Source organism: Cydia amplana, chromosome 9 (genome assembly GCF_948474715.1).
Source record: "Cydia amplana chromosome 9, ilCydAmpl1.1, whole genome shotgun sequence".
NCBI classification, from domain to species: Eukaryota; Metazoa; Arthropoda; class Insecta; order Lepidoptera; family Tortricidae; genus Cydia; species Cydia amplana.
In genome coordinates, this window is record NC_086077.1 from 17,214,066 (window position 1) to 17,234,324 (window position 20,259).

General features: G+C 36.1%; 2 protein-coding genes across 3 annotated transcripts in view; both read left to right on the forward strand.

Moving 5' to 3' along the window:
* Positions 1-12,283, forward strand: part of LOC134651247 (cytochrome P450 6B2-like) — a 143,733-nt gene extending 131,450 nt beyond the window's left edge. The window contains exons 2-3 of one of the 2 annotated variants that reach the window (XM_063506316.1): positions 10,328-11,698; positions 12,101-12,283. In XM_063506316.1, the coding sequence (XP_063362386.1) occupies positions 10,357-11,698; positions 12,101-12,264 (1,506 nt within the window). In that variant the 5' untranslated portion in view covers positions 10,328-10,356 and the 3' untranslated portion in view covers positions 12,265-12,283. Of the gene's footprint in view, positions 1-10,304; positions 11,699-12,100 lie in introns of those variants that run through there. The other variant, XM_063506315.1, reaches the window with a different exon arrangement.
* Positions 12,284-14,020: 1,737 nt separating this feature from the next.
* Positions 14,021-16,617, forward strand: LOC134651248 (cytochrome P450 6B2-like). Its single transcript, XM_063506317.1, has 2 exons — positions 14,021-15,408; positions 16,433-16,617. The coding sequence occupies exons 1-2, from the start codon at positions 14,067-14,069 to the stop codon at positions 16,594-16,596; spliced, it is 1,506 nt and encodes a 501-aa protein (XP_063362387.1). The 5' UTR covers positions 14,021-14,066; the 3' UTR covers positions 16,597-16,617.
* Positions 16,618-20,259: the final 3,642 nt, after the last annotated feature.

Here is a 20,259-nt window from a genome sequence, read left to right on the forward strand (position 1 = left end):
TAAATCTTCTCGGGTCAGAGGTGTAGGGTTGGAGCCGGTCTACCTAGCTTTATTTGACGTTCATAAGCGCATTGTAATTATGCCTACTTGAATAAACTATCTTTTATCTTTATCTTTATCTAATGTGTTTAAAAAACAAACTTTAAAAGTAGTATTTTTCAGAGTACGTTTCAATTAACAATTTAGGTAAAAGTATCGTTATTTATGTAATGGGGACAACAAATCCATTTAAAACCATTTATTTGTTTATCGTAAAATTAAAAAACCTCCTTGGAAAGTAAAATGCCCTGGAGCAGAAACGTATCACTTTCTGCACACTTCATAAAACAACAATGATCCACTGACTATAGTTATAATAAAACACGAATTCTAGATATTTTAAACACAAAACCGAGATTTTTATAACAGATATTTTAAGTAAGTTTCACATACTTTCACGAATCATTTAACAAATATTTTCATTCATCCATAAAACTAACACTTTCATAAAATAATATGTCTAAACTAAAGCACGCATGTCTGTATGTTCAAACTAAACATTTAAAATAGGTACTGCCAAAAAAAGGTTTGGAAACCCTGCTCCAAGGACCAAAAAGATTGCATTATTATTGAGGACATACCTTATTATCTTTATAACACAGTGGTTAATTGTAAACATTTGTTGTATAAAACTATCTATAACACGATGTAACGTACGTCAAGTTAGACGCAAACTGGATGTGAAGTTTCATTCTTAGTGTTATAATCATCCAGACAGGTTTGTGCACCGAAGAGCGAAAGCCAAGTCGGGCAACAAAATGCAGATTAATCACTACATAGTATAAAAAAGTCACTTCCCGCTGTCTGTCCCTATGTATGCTAAGATATTTAAAACTACGCAACGGATTTTGATGCGTATTTTTTTAAATAGATAGAGTGATTCTAGAGGATGGTTTATGTATAATTTGTTAACTCATGCGAAGCCGGGGCTGGTCGCTAGTTGTTTAAAAAGTAGGATGATTTCCTATCCGAATAACATTTAATTTTTGATGAGTTTTGGAGATAAGGGAAAATAAAACAAATGTATTGTAATACAGTTACAGTTTTCTTTTAATATAATCGACATAGGAAAACTGTCAAATCTATTGCAGACATACTTATTCAAATGCTACATATAAATCTACCCAAATCACTATCATATGGGTTTGTTGTATGCATTAATATTTAAAGAGTTGCCTCATACATTGAAAAACAAATCCCTCCTCTTTTTTATAGTCGGTTTGTTTGAAAGTTCAGTAGGAGGTTTTCTCACTACATACATATTTAACATATGTCAGATGTCAAAAACTTAATGGTTCACAATATACCACTAAACAACTGTAGGTATGGCACTAATGCTAGCTTTAGACAGCGCCGCGCTAAGACCATTTTTCAGGGTTCCGTAACCAAAGGGTAAAAACGGGACCCTATTACTAAGACTGCGCTGTCCGTCCGTCTGTCCGTCTGTCTGACACCAGGCTGTAACTCATGAACCGTGATAAACAGTTGAAATTTTCAGTGATTAATGATGATGTATTTCTGTTGCCGCTATTACAACAAAATACCTACTAAAACAAAATAAAATAAATATTTAAGTGACCCATACAACAAACGTGATTTTTTTAGCGTTTTTTGCGTAATGGTACGGAACCCTTCGTGCGCGAGTCCAACTCACACTTGGCCGGTTTCTGTAGTTTCATAAAATGAACAAAGTAAGAATAAACTACGAAATAATTATATTGTTACATAGCGACTTGGCTCGTAATTTTACAAAGTAACCTATCCGGTATTAATTTCACAAACCTGACGCATACCTACTGCATCAGTGTGTTTTCCAAGTTCGACTAACGAAACCACGGCATAGTCTTATGCAATAGGGTATTTGACAATTTTTAGGGTTCCGTAGCCAAATGGCAAAAAACGAAACCCTTATAGATTCGTCATGTCTGTCTGTCTGTCTGCCTGTCCGTCCGTCCGTATGTCACAGCCACTTTTTTCCGAAACTACGTATAAGACCTATACTGTTGAAACTTGGTAAGTAGATGTATTCTGTGAACCGCATTAAGATTTTCACACAAAAATAGAAAAAAAAATTTTTTTTGGGGGTTCCCCATACTTAGAACTGAAACTCAAACAAATTTTTTTTCATCAAACCCATACGTGTGGGGTATCTATGGATAGGTCTTCAAAAATGATATTGAGGTTTCTAATATATTTTTTTCTAAACTAAATAGTTTGCGCGAGAGACACTTCCAAAGTGGTAAAATGTGTGTCCCCCCCCTGTAACTTCTAAAATAGAATAATAAAACTAAAAAAAAATATGATGTACATTACCATGAAAACTTCCACCGAAAATTGGTTTGAATGAGATCTAGTAAGTAGTTTTTTTTTAATACGTCATAAATCCCCTAAATACGGAACCCTTCATGGGCGAGTCCGACTCGCACTTGGCCGCTTTTTTATGAATGGTATCAGTCGATCAGCCAGCCTATTATGGATAGCTTTATCCATCTTTATCCACGTGATAAAATAACTGTCACTGTTTAACACCGTGGGAAAGAAAGTGACGGACACCGTTTTATCACGCTGTCACGTAGACAAGAACGACCATCATATCCGTACTGGTTTGTTTTGAGGATCAAATGTCTGTATGGGACCCATTGAAAATGGTCACAGTTTGGCACCCGCACTTTACTGACTAAACGCTTCGAACAAAATGGCAATAGGGAGACGTCACCACACCGTCACCATGTAACGTTAGAAGCCGTTTCGATGTATGGAAAACAAGTAAATTGCGATTTTGTCGGTGAAATATTGCGTTTATGTAGATATATTGTTGCTATTCAATATTTTTTAAATAAAATGTAAGGAATCTAATGGTACATTTATTTTTTTCCTATTTGGAAGTAAAAAAAAAAAGTCTTGTATTTTTTTATTATTCCCTTATTTTTAAACTTTCCAATGTATGTATATATTGTGATATATTGCTCATTTTCTATCTATTTAACTAGATTTAGTTATAAAATTCCACATGTGTTAACAACCCTATAGAACAGCAATATTGTACTATCATAGTCAATTGGAATTACTCTACCTTTAGTATGACCTCGTAAGGCCCAATGTGCAATACAATGTACACTCCGTTTCAATCTAATTAGAACCTTTCTTAAACCAAATAAAGTAGCATTTCTTTTGATTAATTGCTTTCTGTACCCATAGGTACACAATGATACAAACAAAGAAGTGTCCATTATTATTCACAACACAACAACGACGGGACTTAATCGCTTAAAATTAAGTTTTACCTCCGACGTTTCGAGGACGGCGTTGACCCCGTGGTCTCGGAGACAATCCTCCCTCCCTCCCCCCTCGACCCTCGTGGTCGTGGTCCGTCCACGGTAGACCAAATGTCAGATTTTTATATATAGGTACATTACGACTCATTTTTCATGTATATGTTTTATTTGAGAACTGTAGCACCTGGGTTAAAAAAAAAGTTTTGTATAGAGCTCGGAATTTGTAGGTCCAGAAAAATATGGATTTTTGGATCCGGCTCCCGGGTCGAAAAATGGTTGACGGCCTGGCTAAACGGTGAGACCTAGGTTATAGGTTCTCGACCAAATGTCATAGAGGACCCTGGGCAGTTTTTGAGGCCGCAAATTTAAAACTTAATTTCCTATAGGTATGCGATTAAGTCCCTTGTGAATAATAATGAGTAAAAATCGTGAAAGTTTTAAATCCACCTCAAAACATGACTGTTTACTCTAGAATGCTTTATCAACATAAACATTACTTATAACGATGTACAACAATAAATAATATGTTTTCTGGATTATGAACCTAACTGTGACGTGATAAGATCCAAGTCACGAGCAAGTGTAAAAAATTAACCACGTGGTTGTAACAAATAGTGTTTCTCACGATGACTTTATAATTTTGTTATCATAGGATTCCGTAAATTATGCAGAGAACCTTATTGTAAAACATATTATGTACCTATAGTTTAAACTTATACATTAACTTATCACATTTTTAGTGTTCCGTACAACTTTGTTCACGGGACACTTGTGGGATCACTTCGTGTCTTGCAAATCGGTTAAATGTGTTTTTCTCAGAGACCGTTTGACGTATATACCTAAAATTTGGAATAGCTATAGCAATTATCACCACTAACATTATTAATAAGTCAAAACTGCTTATTTATTATTTATAAATAACCTTGGAACCAATGAACTCACGAGTCATACTAGAGTTCAATGAAAACCGGCCAAGTGCGAGTCGCACTCGCGTACGAAGGGTTCCATTACGCAAAATACGGCAAAAAAATCACATTTGTTGTATGGGAGCACCACTTAAATATTTATTTTATTTTGTTTAATTAGTATTTGTTATAGCGACAACAGAAATACATCAACTGTGAAAATTTCAACTGTCTAGCTATCACGGTTCATGACTTCATGAGTTACAGCCTGGTGACAGACAGGCGGACATACAAAAATGTTCGCTTCTCATCTATTATTCCGTTGCTAGTTGGAACCCTTAACTAAATCACGACATGTTCTTAGCCATGATATTGACAATGTGGTTGTTGCTGAATGACTTGACATTTTACCTGATTTTAGACGGGCTATGATTTTATCATTATATGATTATATATGTAAGTGTTTGTGTAGCAAATGTAGCAATCTGTGTGGGTATATCTGTGTTGTGTTCATTCAGATTTAACAACAAGTTGTATTGTAAGTACATAACTAGTTACGGTTTTATAATATTGATGAATTCGTCGGCGATTGCTGACCCAAAACGGCCAAAACAAATAAGTAGGTAGGTACCTAATTAAATTAGGTATAAGATACAAAAAAAAGTTTTAAAGATCTAAGCATACATAGGGACAGACAGCGGAAAGCGACTTTGTTTTATACTATGTAGTTATGAAATGAATGAATGAATGAACTGGTTTTGATACTATCTTGACAATCGTTTTGACGACTTTCACGTCATTTCGCATGCTGCAATCAGCGTGTGAGCGATCTCCAAGGCCGTAATGTTTTGCTATTGTCACTGATGAAGGATTAGCCTAGAAATTTTAACAGACTAGGGCTGAATGTGGAACAAGAAAATATGCCGTCTGTTTTATAATTTTTTCTGGTCATGACAGTTTTTATACACACATTTTAATATATTTTTTCTACTCCCGTACTTTTATTTGTCATTTAAAGGGTCGTGCACACACCTTTAAGGGGACGGTATATGACGTTTTCGATTTAGAGCTCACTTTGTGCAATCAATTTGTTCAAGAAATGTTTAATAACTGCATTAAATTATACGTAAATTTGTTCACGAAGAAGCCGTGTACCGGCTCTTCACGGCATAATATTTTTTATTTGCTGTAATTCTCTACAAATCGACACTAAAAGTATCCAAAAATCAAAATATGGAGTTCCGTTTGAGCAACACGCATTACAGTTTTGCCTTTAACAGTAATTGAGTTGTTGTGTGATTTTGAAAGCTAGATAACTAAACTAACAAATTATTATCTACTTATATTTTTACTCACAAATACAACACAGAAATTCAATCCCAAATGTAAACTTTCGTACAATTTCCATACATTGACGACATCACTCAAAATTCTTCTTCGAGTCAGATGGCCGCTGGCCTTGGATCGAAGCAGACGTGTACTTCGTCGTAGCTCGTTTTTGACATTATTTAGACATTTCATCATATACGCATACGAAAATGTATACCAGTAGATAAATTGTATTTCAAAAAATAGGGTAAATTAATTTATTTAAAATTTGATTTGTTGTTATTTACAGGTCGTAACGATCGAAAACAGCAGTAAACTATCCTAAAACAATACGATTACAATTGAATTTAAGTAACTTGTTCCTTCAAAACCCGCTTAAAATGAAAAAAGTTTAAAGACTCGTTTTACTGATTGGGATTGATTTTCATTATGCTGGTATCAATTTTGCGTCATTAAAAAAAAGTATATGACTTCTGTACGTCAATGACATTTGATGTCAATTGTAATCTTGTATTTACGTTAGAGAATATTATATATTCATTTAAATATTACTTACCTATTAATACGAAGCGTAATTCGTTTAATACCTGAAAGTCTTAGTGTCTACACCTACTTTGTTGCCGTTCGTTCCGTCTATATGTGTGCGATTACGTGCTGTTCTCAATAATCAAGAAACAAGCCATAATCTTCAAGAATAAAATAACAGCAAGACCAGCATTTAGTACTAACTAGTTTTTGCGGATTTGGAGACAAGAGATGAAGCTTACAGGCTAATACCGCTGCGGTCTGGTTATTGTTATGTGTATATATCGAGTATTATATAAATTTACTATAAAATAACAATGTTTTATTTCAATGACATTATGTGCGTAGGTATGTATGTTTCGGTGATTATAAGAATTTTGTCCACACAATAATTGTGCAAAGCAGAGACTGCATCATGCTTTCTTTACGGTATAAGCGGTATGGTACCGTTATTATTTATCAATACCGGTTCGTTTTGAAGGTAAAACTATACCGGTTGAAATACAAAGTACGGTACCGGTATAAAATTACAGCAGGGACAACCATTTTTATAGGTGTACAGTCAGCTGCAGAGAAAAGGTACGACCAGATAGATAATTGTATGCAGGGGTGGTACCTTTTCTCTGCAGCTAGCTCTACCTAAACCATCATTGACCGAGCGTTGGCGAAGGTCTCCGTTTCAACTTGGGCAAAAATGCTTTCGTATGTCCGAATTCTTCTCCTTTGCATATCACATTTCTCAACTGATTCTCGTGAAAATTCGGTAGTCCGATATAATTATTCGGTTTCTTTTTTTTTTTAACAATTTAAAATAGGCAGAAATTGTCATAAAGGACTTAAGCGCCAGTAGGGTCTGTGACACTTAAGATCACTGCGATTATTAGGTACTTACTGGCCCCTATTTCACCACGACCACGGTGACAGGTGCGACAGTTGTCGACATCACTGTTGCTGACGTCACAGGCCTCCATAGGCTACGGTAACCGCTTACCATCGGACGGGCGATGTGCTTGTTTGCCACCAACATTTTAATAAATAAATAAACTCCATTATATTGCCACTAAAAAATTCTTATTTTGCGAAGCTAATGACAATTGTCACAAGAAACACGGCAACTGTATCGAAATTGCGACACAGAACTCATTTCCTGTCAAGACTTACCGAAAATTCTTTGAAAAATCTTGTGACAATTGTCACAAGATTTTTTTGCGAGAGAAATGTCTGTTTTATCCGATATAATAAAGTATTTTTTTAATAATAGGTACAATGACGGTGGCAAACACGAATACGGCCCGCCCGATGGTAAGCGGTAACTGTATTATTAAATTGTACAACGGGACTTAATCGCGTATCTAAGTTTTAAGATTTACCTCCGACGTTTCGAGGACGGCGTTGTCCCCGTGGTCTCGGAGAAGACTGGCTTAAGTTGACATCAGCATCTTCTAACCGCGCGAGTTTTTCGAACTACCCGCACTTGGTCTTGTTTATCCGCTTGAACGTTTTGCGGTTCCGTTGTACAATTTAATAATGTGTAAAAATCGTGAAAGTTTAAATCAGTGTTAGCGGTAACTGTAGTCCATGGATGCCTATGGCGTCAATAACAGCGATGTTTTGTCGTACCTGTCACCGTGGTGAAATAGGGGCCAGATTACGCCGCGCCGCGTGGAACGTGAGGTGCATTGGGGTAAATGCATACCATTCACTCAAGGAAAATAATCTCCCTTATAAGATCACTCGTGTGTCTGCCATTTTGTTAAAGCCAATTTTCACCGTAACTACTGGACTAGTTCAATTGAAATTTAGTACACATATGTCAAGTAAGGAAGTAGTAAGTCGGTGATCCGAAGATGAGTAACGTAAATAAATGAACTTTTAACTTTGCGGCGATTTTTGGTATCATGTGACATATCAGATATAATACATAATTATAAGTAGGTGAGCAAAAATGTACCATAACCTAACTCAGAATTGTATTACATAAATACATATACAAAAAATAGTTCAACGCCAAAAGATTAATGGAAGACCTATGTCCTATAATAGGTGAGTTGGTCTTAAACAAAAAATATGCAATAAAAATGTGTAACTGTGGAACCCATAGTGAATCCTACTCGTACATGATCGGTTTTTATATTATGTACCTATAAGATATTTTCTACTTTATACTTTATAAGTGTACCTACATAATATTTACTTATAAGCAGTTGTCACGTAAAATATTTGTAGATTTTTTTGGAAGTATGTGTCACATCATCATCATCTTCCTCGCGTTGTCCCGGCATTTTGACACGGCTCATGGAAGCCTGGGGTCCGCTTGGCAATTAATCCCATAAATTGGCGTGGGCACTAATTTTTATGAAAGCGACTGCCATCTGACCTTCCAACCCATAGGGGGTAAACTAGGCTCTTATTGGGATTAGTCCGGTTTTCTCACGATGTTTTCCTTCACCGAAAAGCGACTGGTAAATATCAAATGATATTTCGTACATAAGTTCCGAAAAACTCATTGGTACGAGCCGGAATTGCAATTCGCACGCTCCAGCGATTTTTTTGAAGTATGTATAGCACAAAAAAAATATTTAGAAATGTAACATTTAAGGTAGGTAATTAAAATACGGTATAAACATTATTGGAGAAGACTTGGAGGAAGTGTCATAGGGATCTACATTCGATGCGTGAAAAACAAGTTCTTTTGTCTAATTATAATCCATCGGCAATCACGCGAGCGCATAAAACGAAAATCATTTTTTTTTCACTCCCTAAAACTCCCTTAACCTAATAACAGTAAAACAAAAAATAAAATATAGAGGGTTACCAACCAGCCAAAGAATTATAAGTAGATATGTGCACTTATCCCAACGCACCTCACGTTCTACTCTGCACGGGGTTCATTGCCGCTCCTACCGCCGTAAGTAACTATCAACACCTACATTATCAAGGCTACGATCGAAGATAATCGCTTCAGCACTGAAATAATACCGGTGGAATACCGGTATAATATTTTTTATTTTAATTGTATTATTTTAATAGTGAAACAAAAGGGGTACATTAGCCAACACTGTTTCCATATATTTTCAAATTTTATTTTGTCCGCCTTAATTAAATTTTGCACCCTGCCGGAACTTTATTTATTTAAATTCTCATTTAATTGATTTTGAGCCTTATGAAAAGTCGTATAGAGTAGTAAATAAAATTTTACATCTGACTTAATGACATCTGGTTTTATTCGGTTTAACTTTAGAAAACGCGTATCTCGACAAAGCCATAATGTAGAAAATTGTCAACAACCAAATGAATTATTAGAATTTAAATACGTCACGTGTGACATGAACAGACAAGGAAAGCAAGATTAAATGTATTGTTTCTCTTTCTTCTTTCAATGGAACGCTTTTCCTAAAAGGAGGCCACTAAACTCAAAACGCTATCTTAAAAAAAACTTGATGGGTCAGTGACCTGTCCCAGTAAAGTGAGGTAGTGTGCGTGAAGTGCGCTTGTGTGTGAAATGGGGTAAATTGACAGAATCTGAAAATTTACCCACCTCTACCGTCACCTTAAACCCCTATCTTATAGTTGTCAAGACAAGTCTTTAGTCTATTCCCCAAAAAAGTATTTGTGCATACACGCAGTATCTTTTTGGCACTTTTACGATACTTCGTGTAATCACCACATAAAAAAATATTCTATGAAATACATTGTTGAATGAAAAGTAAGTGCTTGGTCGTAGAAAAGTATTGTATGCAACGTTGTTTAAAAACTGAGTCAAAAAATACTTGTGGCGTCTTTATCAACAATTTTCGGCTTCGCCTCAAATTGTTACTCAAGCCACTCGCCTTTTTTCACCTGTCTTAAACAACGGTTGCATAAAATACTATTTTAGTACCTACGAAAACTATAGGTACCTAGTTGATTAAAAAAATATTAAAACACGAATTAAATATGTAACCACACGAATGAGATCCTCGATAAAGTCCTAGATCCCTATTTGTACTAACCTATTTCCTATGAGAATGTTACGGAGCCGTTCGATTAGATTTTTGATACTTTAAACTTGCCGTGGTTTTAATAATAGGTATATATTATTCAGTACCGTCTATCAGCCGGTTTACGAACGACAAGCAGACGCCCGAAATTTTATGCTTGGTAATCGTTTATGTATGTGTTTATCTCATCATTACACAACGCGTTTTTAAATATCTACGCATATAAAAGAATTGAACACAACAAAATTCAACAGACCAGTGTAGCTATTACTAGCAGCAAGATAAAACAAAATTTGTACTAAGATGGTGTTTCTTACGGTAGTGACATTGGCAGTCGTTGTAAGTGTACTGTACTATTACTTCACAAGAACGTTTTCTTATTGGAAGGATCGAAATGTTACTGCACCGAAACCTGTACCGTTTTTTGGAAACATGTATAAATCCGCTTTGCGCTACGATACAATCGGTGGAGTTTTTAAAAACATATACGAAAGTTTCCCAAGAGAGAAAGTGGTGGGAATATTCAGGATGACAACTCCATCGCTCATGGTACGAGACCTCGACATTTTGAAGCATATTTTGGTAAAAGATTTCGACAATTTTGCGGATCGAGGCTTGGAGTTCAGCAAAAAGGGGCTGGGACAAAACCTGTTTCACTCCGACGGGGAGACATGGCGAGGACTTAGAAGTCGATTTTCACCCATATTTACAAATTCAAAGATGAAGAATATGATGTATTTGCTCAACGATCGAGCTGATAAGTTCATTGATTACGTAAGTGAGATTATAGCGACGACACCCGAGCATGATATCCATGGATTGGTGCAAAAGTACACAATGTCAACAATAACTGGATGTGCCTTCGGTCTGGATATAGACACCTTTCGTGGAGATATTCTAACTTTAAAAAGAGTAGATAAGGACATATTTTCCCCTAATTTTGCTAATGAGTTTGACATGTTGTTCCCTGGTGCCCTTAAAAAGTTAAATATGTCCCTATTCCCGGGGTACATAACGAACTTTTTTAAAGATCTTGTCGAAACTGTAACTACTCAAAGAAACGGAAAGCCGTCAAATAGAAAAGACTTTATGGATTTGATATTAGAAATAAAGAATCAAAAACAGGTTGAAGTAGCCAAAAAGCACGGTGATGAAGAAGCGATTACGATTGATATAACTAATAGTGTAATAGAAGCACAAGCCTTTGTATTTTACGCTGCCGGTTATGAGACCTCAGCTTCGACCATGGGTTTCATGTTGTACCAACTAGCATTAGACACTAAAATACAGGACAGATTAAGAAATGAGATAGATGAATACCTTGAGAGACATGGTGACAGAATAGAACTGGAGACTTTGAATGAGTTACAATATTTAGATCAAGTTTTTAGTGAAACTCTTAGGATGTACCCGATAGTGGATACTTTACAACGGAAGGCTGAAAACGATTACAAATTACCAGGAACTGATGTTACAATAGCTAAAGATCAAATTGTGTTCGCATCTGTTTCGGGTATTCACCACGATAAGAAGTACTACTCAGAACCAGAGAAGTTTGATCCCGATAGATTTTCTCCAGAAAGCGTGGCTGCCAGGCATTCCTTTGCGTATTTGCCCTTTGGCCTTGGACCGCGACATTGCATTGGTAAGTAGATAAACAAACTTATTATGTAACTTAAACAAACACGGATAAAATACTTATTTTTAAAACAATTCGAGCTCCCGATATTACTATTACTAAGACTCCGCCGTCCGTCTGTCCGGCTGTCTGTCCGTCTGTCCGTCTGTCTGTCACCAGGCTGTAACTCAGGAACCGTGATAGACAGTTGAAATTTTCGAAGATGATGTATTTCTGTTGCCGCTATAACAACAAATACTAAAAACAAAATAAAATAAATATTTAAGTGGGGCTCCAATACAACAATTTTGCGAAATGGCACGGAACCCTTCGTGCGCGAGTCCGATTTGCACTTTTTGTGTTCCTCAAGTATGAGTATAACCTATCTATGGTTATATAATTATCATTGACCATTTCTCCCTATTTCAGGAATGCGCTTCGCTCGCGTGCAGTCCTGGGTGTGTATAATCCGATTGCTCTCAAAGTTCCGATTGGAAGCCGGCAAGAACACCGTTCGCTCCTTTTCCAACAACCCATATCGAGTCGTGATCGCTCCTAACAAGACCCTCTACGTGAATGTTTACCCGCGATAGGAACTGTATAAATGAATTGTAAAAATTAAAATGTAAGATTTTTTTTTAATCTGTTTATTTTCAATCAACAGGTTAGTTGTACAATCTCAGCTACAATCTCTATATTTGGAAATTATTTAAACTAAGCTTAGCCTTAATTATATGTAAACTTATATTGTTTTGTAAATAAGTTAGTTCTTAGTTTAATTTATTTTTGTTAGTTTTATGTTATAAATGTTATAATATTTTAAATAGATACAAAAAAATATATAATATATTCTGTAGGTTCCTGTTACATTGTTTATTTTATTGACTTTCCTGTTTGTTATTTTTGCCGTTTTCAAAAAGATACTAATAACCAAGTGTAACTAATCAGGCAAAATTTCTAAGAAGAAACAATTTAATCAATATGACTTACCTATACACAACCCACGGTCAGCATCCGCGCTTATAAATGAAAGTCTCACTTGGAGAAAAAAAAAACATAATTAAAGGGATAAGTATTTTTAAGGAGTACCAACAGCTACAAAAACATTATACAGATTTTTTACAAGCAATATCTTGCGAAATGTTTTAATGGAGTTCCATTTCTGTAAACTTTTAAAAATAAATTGTTACATTCCTAGGGGCGGTCGAATGGCATAACAAGTTTAACAACTGTTTAAATAAGACAATCCGCGGTAGGCGCTTGTGTTGTCACGGCGGCGGCCAGAAAAAAGTTGTTTACATCGTTCGCCAAACGGTTTTGCGAATCATAATGCAGTCTGCTGTTATCCCTTAGGCTAGATATGCTGCACTGATTAATTGCAGGTTTCCGGCCAGTGTAATTATTGACTATTGCTACATTGCCTTATGACATTTATTGTTTTGATAAAGCGCCTCACAGTAATAGGCACGTTCGGCATTGGTTTATGATTCTTCCAATTTTTATGATAAGGAAAGTGTTAACAAAACCAGATGCTTATTTGTTGGTAATCATGTGGACAGGTCGACAAGTGAGGTTAGAAATTGTTTTTGCATACTTAATAATCTCAGTTGTAATATACTTAGTCATTTATTTTATAGAACCGGTTTACATGTCAAATGATGATTGGCAACAGATTAAAATATTGTAAAATGATTGAGTTAAAATTAGACCACAATATGATAAAAATTAAACATTAGTAACTTAATTACCCACACTTAATTAGTCAATTCACGGATTTACGCAAATAATTATTACACATATAAATGTAATGTAATGTTATTATAAAATAATAGTAGTACAGAAATCTGTACAGAAGAAGCGCTGGTGGCCTAGCGATAAGAGCGTGCGACTTGCAATCCGGAGGTCGCGGGTTTGAACCCCGGCTCGTACCAATGAGTTTTTCGGAACTTATGTAAGAAATATCATTTGATATTTACCAGTCGCTTTTCGGTGAAGGAAAACATCGTGAGGAAACCCGACAAATCCCAATACGGGCCAAGTTTACCCTCTGGGTTGGAAGGTCAGATGGCAGTCGCTTTCGTAAAAACTAGTGCCCACGCCAATTACTGGGATTAGTTGCCAAGCGGACCCCAGGCTCCCATGAACCGTGGCAAAAATGCCGGGACAACGCGAGGAAGGTGATGATGAAAAATCTGTAGAGAAATAATAATTAAATAAACCTGATATCTATGATGCCTAGTCATTCTCGTCGTGCCATTTATGTACCTATGTGTTTATCTAGTCACTGCGCTATGCATAAATAAGTAGGTACTATATAAAAGACTTCAACATAACGAGATTCATCAGACCAGAGTAGCCATTATTAGCAGCAAGATAAAACAAAATTTCTACTAAGATGGTGTTTCTTACGGTAGTGACATTGGCAGTCGTTATAAGTGTACTGTACTATTACTTCACAAGAACGTTTTCTTATTGGAAGGATCGAAATGTTACTGCACCGAAACCTGTACCGTTTTTTGGAAACATGTATAAATCCGCTTTGCGCTACGATACAATCGGTGGAGTTTTTAAAAACATATACGAAAGTTTCCCAAGAGAGAAAGTGGTGGGAATATTCAGGATGACAACTCCATCGCTCATGGTACGAGACCTCGACATTTTGAAGCATATTTTGGTAAAAGATTTCGACAATTTTGCGGATCGAGGCTTGGAGTTCAGCAAAAAGGGGCTAGGACAAAACCTGTTTCACTCTGACGGGGAGACATGGCGAGGACTTAGAAGTCGATTTTCACCCATATTTACAAATTCAAAGATGAAGAATATGATGTATTTGCTCAACGATCGAGCTGATAAGTTCATTAATTACGTAAGTGAGATTATAGCGACGACACCCGAGCATGATATCCATGGATTGGTGCAAAAGTACACGATGTCAACAATAACTGGGTGCGCTTTCGGTCTGGATATAGACACCTTTCGTGGAGAAATTCAAACTTTAAAAAGAGTCGATAAGGACATATTTACCCCTAACTTTGCTTTAGAGTTTGATATGCTGTTCCCTGGTGCCCTTAAAAAGTTAAATATGTCCCTATTCCCGGCGTACATAATGAATTTTTTTAAAGATCTTGTCGAAACTGTTACTACTCAAAGAAACGGAAAGCCGTCAAATAGAAAAGACTTTATGGATTTGATATTAGAAATGAAGAATCAAAAACAGGTTGAAGTAACTAAAAAGCACGGTGATGAAGAAGCCATTACGATTGATATAACTAATAGTGTAATAGAAGCACAAGCCTTTATATTTTACGTTGCCGGTTATGAGACCTCAGCTTCGACCATGGGTTTCATGTTGTACCACCTAGCATTAGACACTAAAATACAGGACAGATTAAGAAATGAGATAGATGAATACCTTGAGAGGCATGGTGACAGAATAGAACTGGACACTTTGAATGAGTTACAATATTTAGATCAAGTTTTTAGTGAAACTCTCAGGATGTACCCGATAGTGGACATTTTACAACGGAAGGCTGAAAACGATTACAAATTACCAGGAACTGACGTTACAATAGCTAAAGATCAAATTGTGTTCGCATCTGTTTCGGGTATTCACCACGATGAGAAATACTACTCAGAACCGGAGAAGTTTGATCCCGATAGATTTTCTCCAGAAAACGTGGCTGCCAGGCATTCCTTTGCGTATTTGCCCTTTGGCCTTGGACCGCGACATTGCATTGGTAATTACCTAGATAAACAAACTTAGTATGTAATATAACACTTTAAACTCTCGCGTTTTGTACACATATTTTACACAAACGGGTCTACCGCGATATCAACAAAGATTAAAGATTAGATTTAAGGTAAAAACAATGAAATTATATCGCGGTAGACCCGTTTGTGTAATCAAATAATGCTTATTATGTAACTTAAACAAACACGGATAAAATAGTCATTTTTGAAACAATAAGTTTTCAATCTCATTGTTTATTTGTAGCTATAAATAAGTACACTAATTCAGTTTCAATATACACCTGCAGTGGCGGCGCGTCCATAAAAGCCGATTCTCAACGGCTTGCCTGTTTTTGGACGTTTGAGCAGAGTTGTAAAGGAAATATTTATGTAAGCCGAATAAGCCCCGGCTTGCCTATGAACATTATTATGTTTGACGTATCGCCACTGCTAATTCTAAAGAGTATTTATAGTCTGTCAAGCCATTTCCGTCAATAGAAAAAAGTAAGCGCGAAAGGGTAATCGTCCCACAGAAAATTTGAATTGCATTCAATTTTTTTTGCGTAATGGTACGGAAACCTTCCTGCGCGAATCCGACTCGCACTTGGCCGGTTCTTTTACTTCTTGGTATGTGTGGTGACAGCACCATCCGTGTCATATACAGGGTGCTTCCTGTAACAGGAGCAATAAATTAAACTAAAGGCTGTACTCCTCAAACTGACCAACATTTGTTCAGCAACTTTTAAAAATGATGAATACTTTAGACTTCCTCTTTTTCATACAAAATAAATATTGCCTTCAATGTACGCTGACATCAGTGTATTTGACGTTGCTTCTCACGCTTTAAACATAACAAAATTTGCAATACATTGCGTCTTAGAATAAACTTTAAAGTTTAATAAAAATCAAAACATGAGTTATTTTCAAAAGTTGCTGAACAAATGTTGCTCAATTTGAGGAGTACAGCCTACAGTTTAATTTATTGCTCCTGTTACAGGAAGCACCCTGTATGACCATTTTTCCCTATTTCAGGAATGCGCTTCGCTCGCGTGCAGTCCTGGGTGTGTATAATCCGATTGCTCTCAAAGTTCCGATTGGAAGCCGGCAAGAACACCGTTCGCTCCTTTTCTAACAACCCATATCGACTCATTATGGCTCCTAACAAGACCCTCTACGTGAATGTTTACCCGCGGTAGGACCTGTATAAATTAATTGTAAAATTAAAATGTATGATATTTTTTTTTTATAATAAATGATAAATTATGTTTATGGTTTTAATACAATAAAAAAGTATAATGTATTATGTAGGTACCTACATTGTTTATTGTATTGACTTTCCTGTACCTGTATAAATTTTGCCGACCCAAGTGTATAATCACTGTAATCAGGCATTATACAATACAATATAATACAAATATTCTTAATTGCACACAGAAAACAATACAAAAAGAAAACATAAACACAAGCAGAGGTAAACAACAGGCGGTCTTATCGCTAAAATGTGATTTCTTCCAGACAACCTTTGGGTAACAGAAAATTTGATTCGGTAAGTTATTTTCAAATTACAGGGACTAATTGGAAGCTGAGAGTTAAAGATAAGGGGAAAAAAACGTAATTAAAACGATAAGAGATACAGATGAAACGATAAGAGGCCAGTGGGAAGTGTGGGAACAGAGATCTAGCGGTGGCAGCATGGTTCTATTTTTATCGCCTGTCTCTATACCCGTCTCTTTCGCACTCACATATTTGTTAGAACGTGACAGGCATGGTGACAGGCGATAAAAATGCGACCATGCTACCGCCGGATGTATGATGATAAGGGGTTAAACAACAAACTTGCTCCCTTGTAAAACGGATAACTATTTTTCGGGTCTCTATTGTTTCCCAAATAGTTTTAAGCCATAATGTATTGTTTGCCCGAATTTTCGTTATTCATAATTAATTTGGTTCAGAAACGCGTCACTTTTCAGGATTGCCATAAAACAAACCTAACCTAACCTAACCTATCTATAGGATAACCTAACGAAAATCCTGAAATGTTAACAGTTTCAGTTTTATGACTACTGATAATATGACAAACAATACATTATGACTTACAACTTTATGTGAAACAACGGGACCCCCTATTTTTCACTGTGAAGTCATGTATTTTTAGACGACCTCAGTATTTCGTAAAGCTTCTCAATTAATGATGACTGATGTATCCTGCCGAAATAACTCTGTCCGTCTGTCTGTTATCTCATCACGCTTGAACAGCTTAACAACTTATGAAGTGCGATAATTGATGCATCGCCCGTAACGTTAAGCGTAGCACGAATACCTAATGTGATCTAATTGAATGTTTGCTGTTGATTTTCTTTAGGCGTTGTTGGTAAACTTAATATTTGTGGTTTTGTTTCAGTTTGTTAGTATTAATGTCGTGACCGTAATGCAGTTGCAGTTGACTTGAGCCATAATCCGAATGGCAAAACCTTTTTTTCAGCTTTTTTGTGTTATTGATTTTTGGTCTATGGGATGCTACAGGGAATCTGAAATTACTTACAAGACGCGATATGCTTTCACACGTTTATTACACTGAGAGAAAAATCATCACCAGGAATTAAAAAACAGTTCTGTACTGGCGGAAAAAATGAAGTTTTAGTTATAATTATGGAAGTTTCACTGTTTCTGTAAAATTTATTTATTTCTACAAACACCTCAGTAATCCTAAATCTAATTTCAACAAACAGACTTTAGTAAATGGAGCATTAAATAAAGTTCAGTATTTGTTACAATCCATTTTCATTACTATTAAAGTTCTCCGAATTTTACAAATTAAGTTTTCGATTTTTGGAAAAAGCATCTGTGATTTCAAGTTATGATTTTAGTAAATGTCTCAATTACATAGTTTTGTAATATTTAAAAAACTAGTTCGCGGGAATAACATTACCACATTTAAAATAACAATTTAGTTGTTACTATAGCGCACATTACAAAGTTTACTGGTATTTAGTAGATAGACTTGTTGGGTTTATGTTCATTGTTGTACCAATCACCAAACGAGTTTTGTAATACCAACACAACGAACGTTTTGATACGTACAAAAAATATTTGTTGTGTTTACATTTATTTTGACTGCAATTGCTAAATGAGGTTAGTAAATTTTACTAAAATCAGTAACATTCGTTGTGTAGGCATTACAAAACTAGTTTAGTGATTGATACAACAAAGAATATAAACACAACAAGTATATCTACTAAATACCAGTAAACTTTGTAATGTCGCAATTTAAACAACTGAATTGTTATTTCAAGTGATATAATGTTATTCCAGAGAACTTGTTTTATAAATATTGCAAACCTAAATAAATATTACCCTATCTTTTCTAACACAGCTTTTGCTGTGATTACAAAATAGAGTTGACTCAAGGATGAATTTAATATTTTTAACAAAACGCCATTGATTCCTACGTTTATAATGTTGGCAGCACTGCACACAACGCGGCGCAATCTTAGTATTCGTTCGTTCATTTGGTTAGAGTTAGTGCTGTGTTGGGCGTGTCTCGTGTCTTCTTTGTTTAAAATATACTGAAGTTAAATAATAAATTTAGGATATATTGTGCGCCATGAACATATTAACCCGCGACCTACTGTGTGTGTTTAAGAAGAGCGGCAAGACTGGGCAGCTGTGCTTGCGGTGTCTGGGGCATGTGCACCGGATGGGAACCCTCTAGACCTCGACGTTTCTTGCTTGGTGCAGTTGCGTATGCTAAAAGGAACGTTGGAAGACCGATGCAGCGCTTTAAAGACTGTGTTAAGCGAGACATGACATGTCAGCATTTGTAATCGACCACCATGCCTGGGAAGCCTTAGCTGAAGACCGTGATGGATGGCGCAAGCGTGTTGTGGAGGGGAGAAGGATATGCGACCAAGCCTGATTTAATGCTTTAGATAGCAGAAGGTGTCGCAGAAAGCAAACCGGGACTGAAACCTCAGGTGGCATGAGCTTTCTCTGCCAAAAATTTGGGGGGGCCGCCCACGCATCGGCCTCCACAGTCACCAAACCCGTTGTCTTAACAGCAATGCATTAATCGTCTGCAATAGACGGAAAGGCCCGTGATGATGACTGTGTGTGTGTAACAGCGACAACGAAATTTCATTAGATGTATTAGTTAGTGTAATCTATAATCATTAATGTTTATAATAACTATGTCTGTATTCCTACGTGTGTATGACTGTATGTTTACATAATAAATAATGACATTTATCTATTCTTTAAGTAGAATTCACCCTACCACTAAAACTACGGGTTTTATAAAGACCTATAAGATTAAATATCAGATTGGTGATTCCAAAATTATCACTGTTTATAATTACCTTTTTTTTTAATATTTAAAAATCTTATTAAATCATTATAAAACCCTTGATTATTGTGGAGGTGATAGCATCACAGGTCTCGAGTATATTTTTTAAAGATACATACAATATTGTTCTGCTATTTCGAGCTAGCTGTTGTTATTCTAGTGATAATGACATCATAGGTAAATCTAAACTGTTTGCAATTCCTATCTCCCTAGCACAGGTGCGCCGCGAGAGCATGTTGCGCGCGTAATAACTACTAGTCTCTCTCTGACTGTATGATTAAGAAAGGAATGGGTACAATATCTCGACAAACTTTTATAGTGCCTCTATTAGCACAGAGATCTACTACCAATTGCATTTTTATTCATACAGACAGAAATAGAGACGGGTAGTTACCACGCGCCCGACATGCCCTCGCGGCGCACCTGTGCTTGGGGCGGTGGAATTGCAAACAGTTAAGTTTTTGCCTGTGGCGTCATTATCTCTAGAATAACAACAGCTAGCTTGGAATCGCAATAC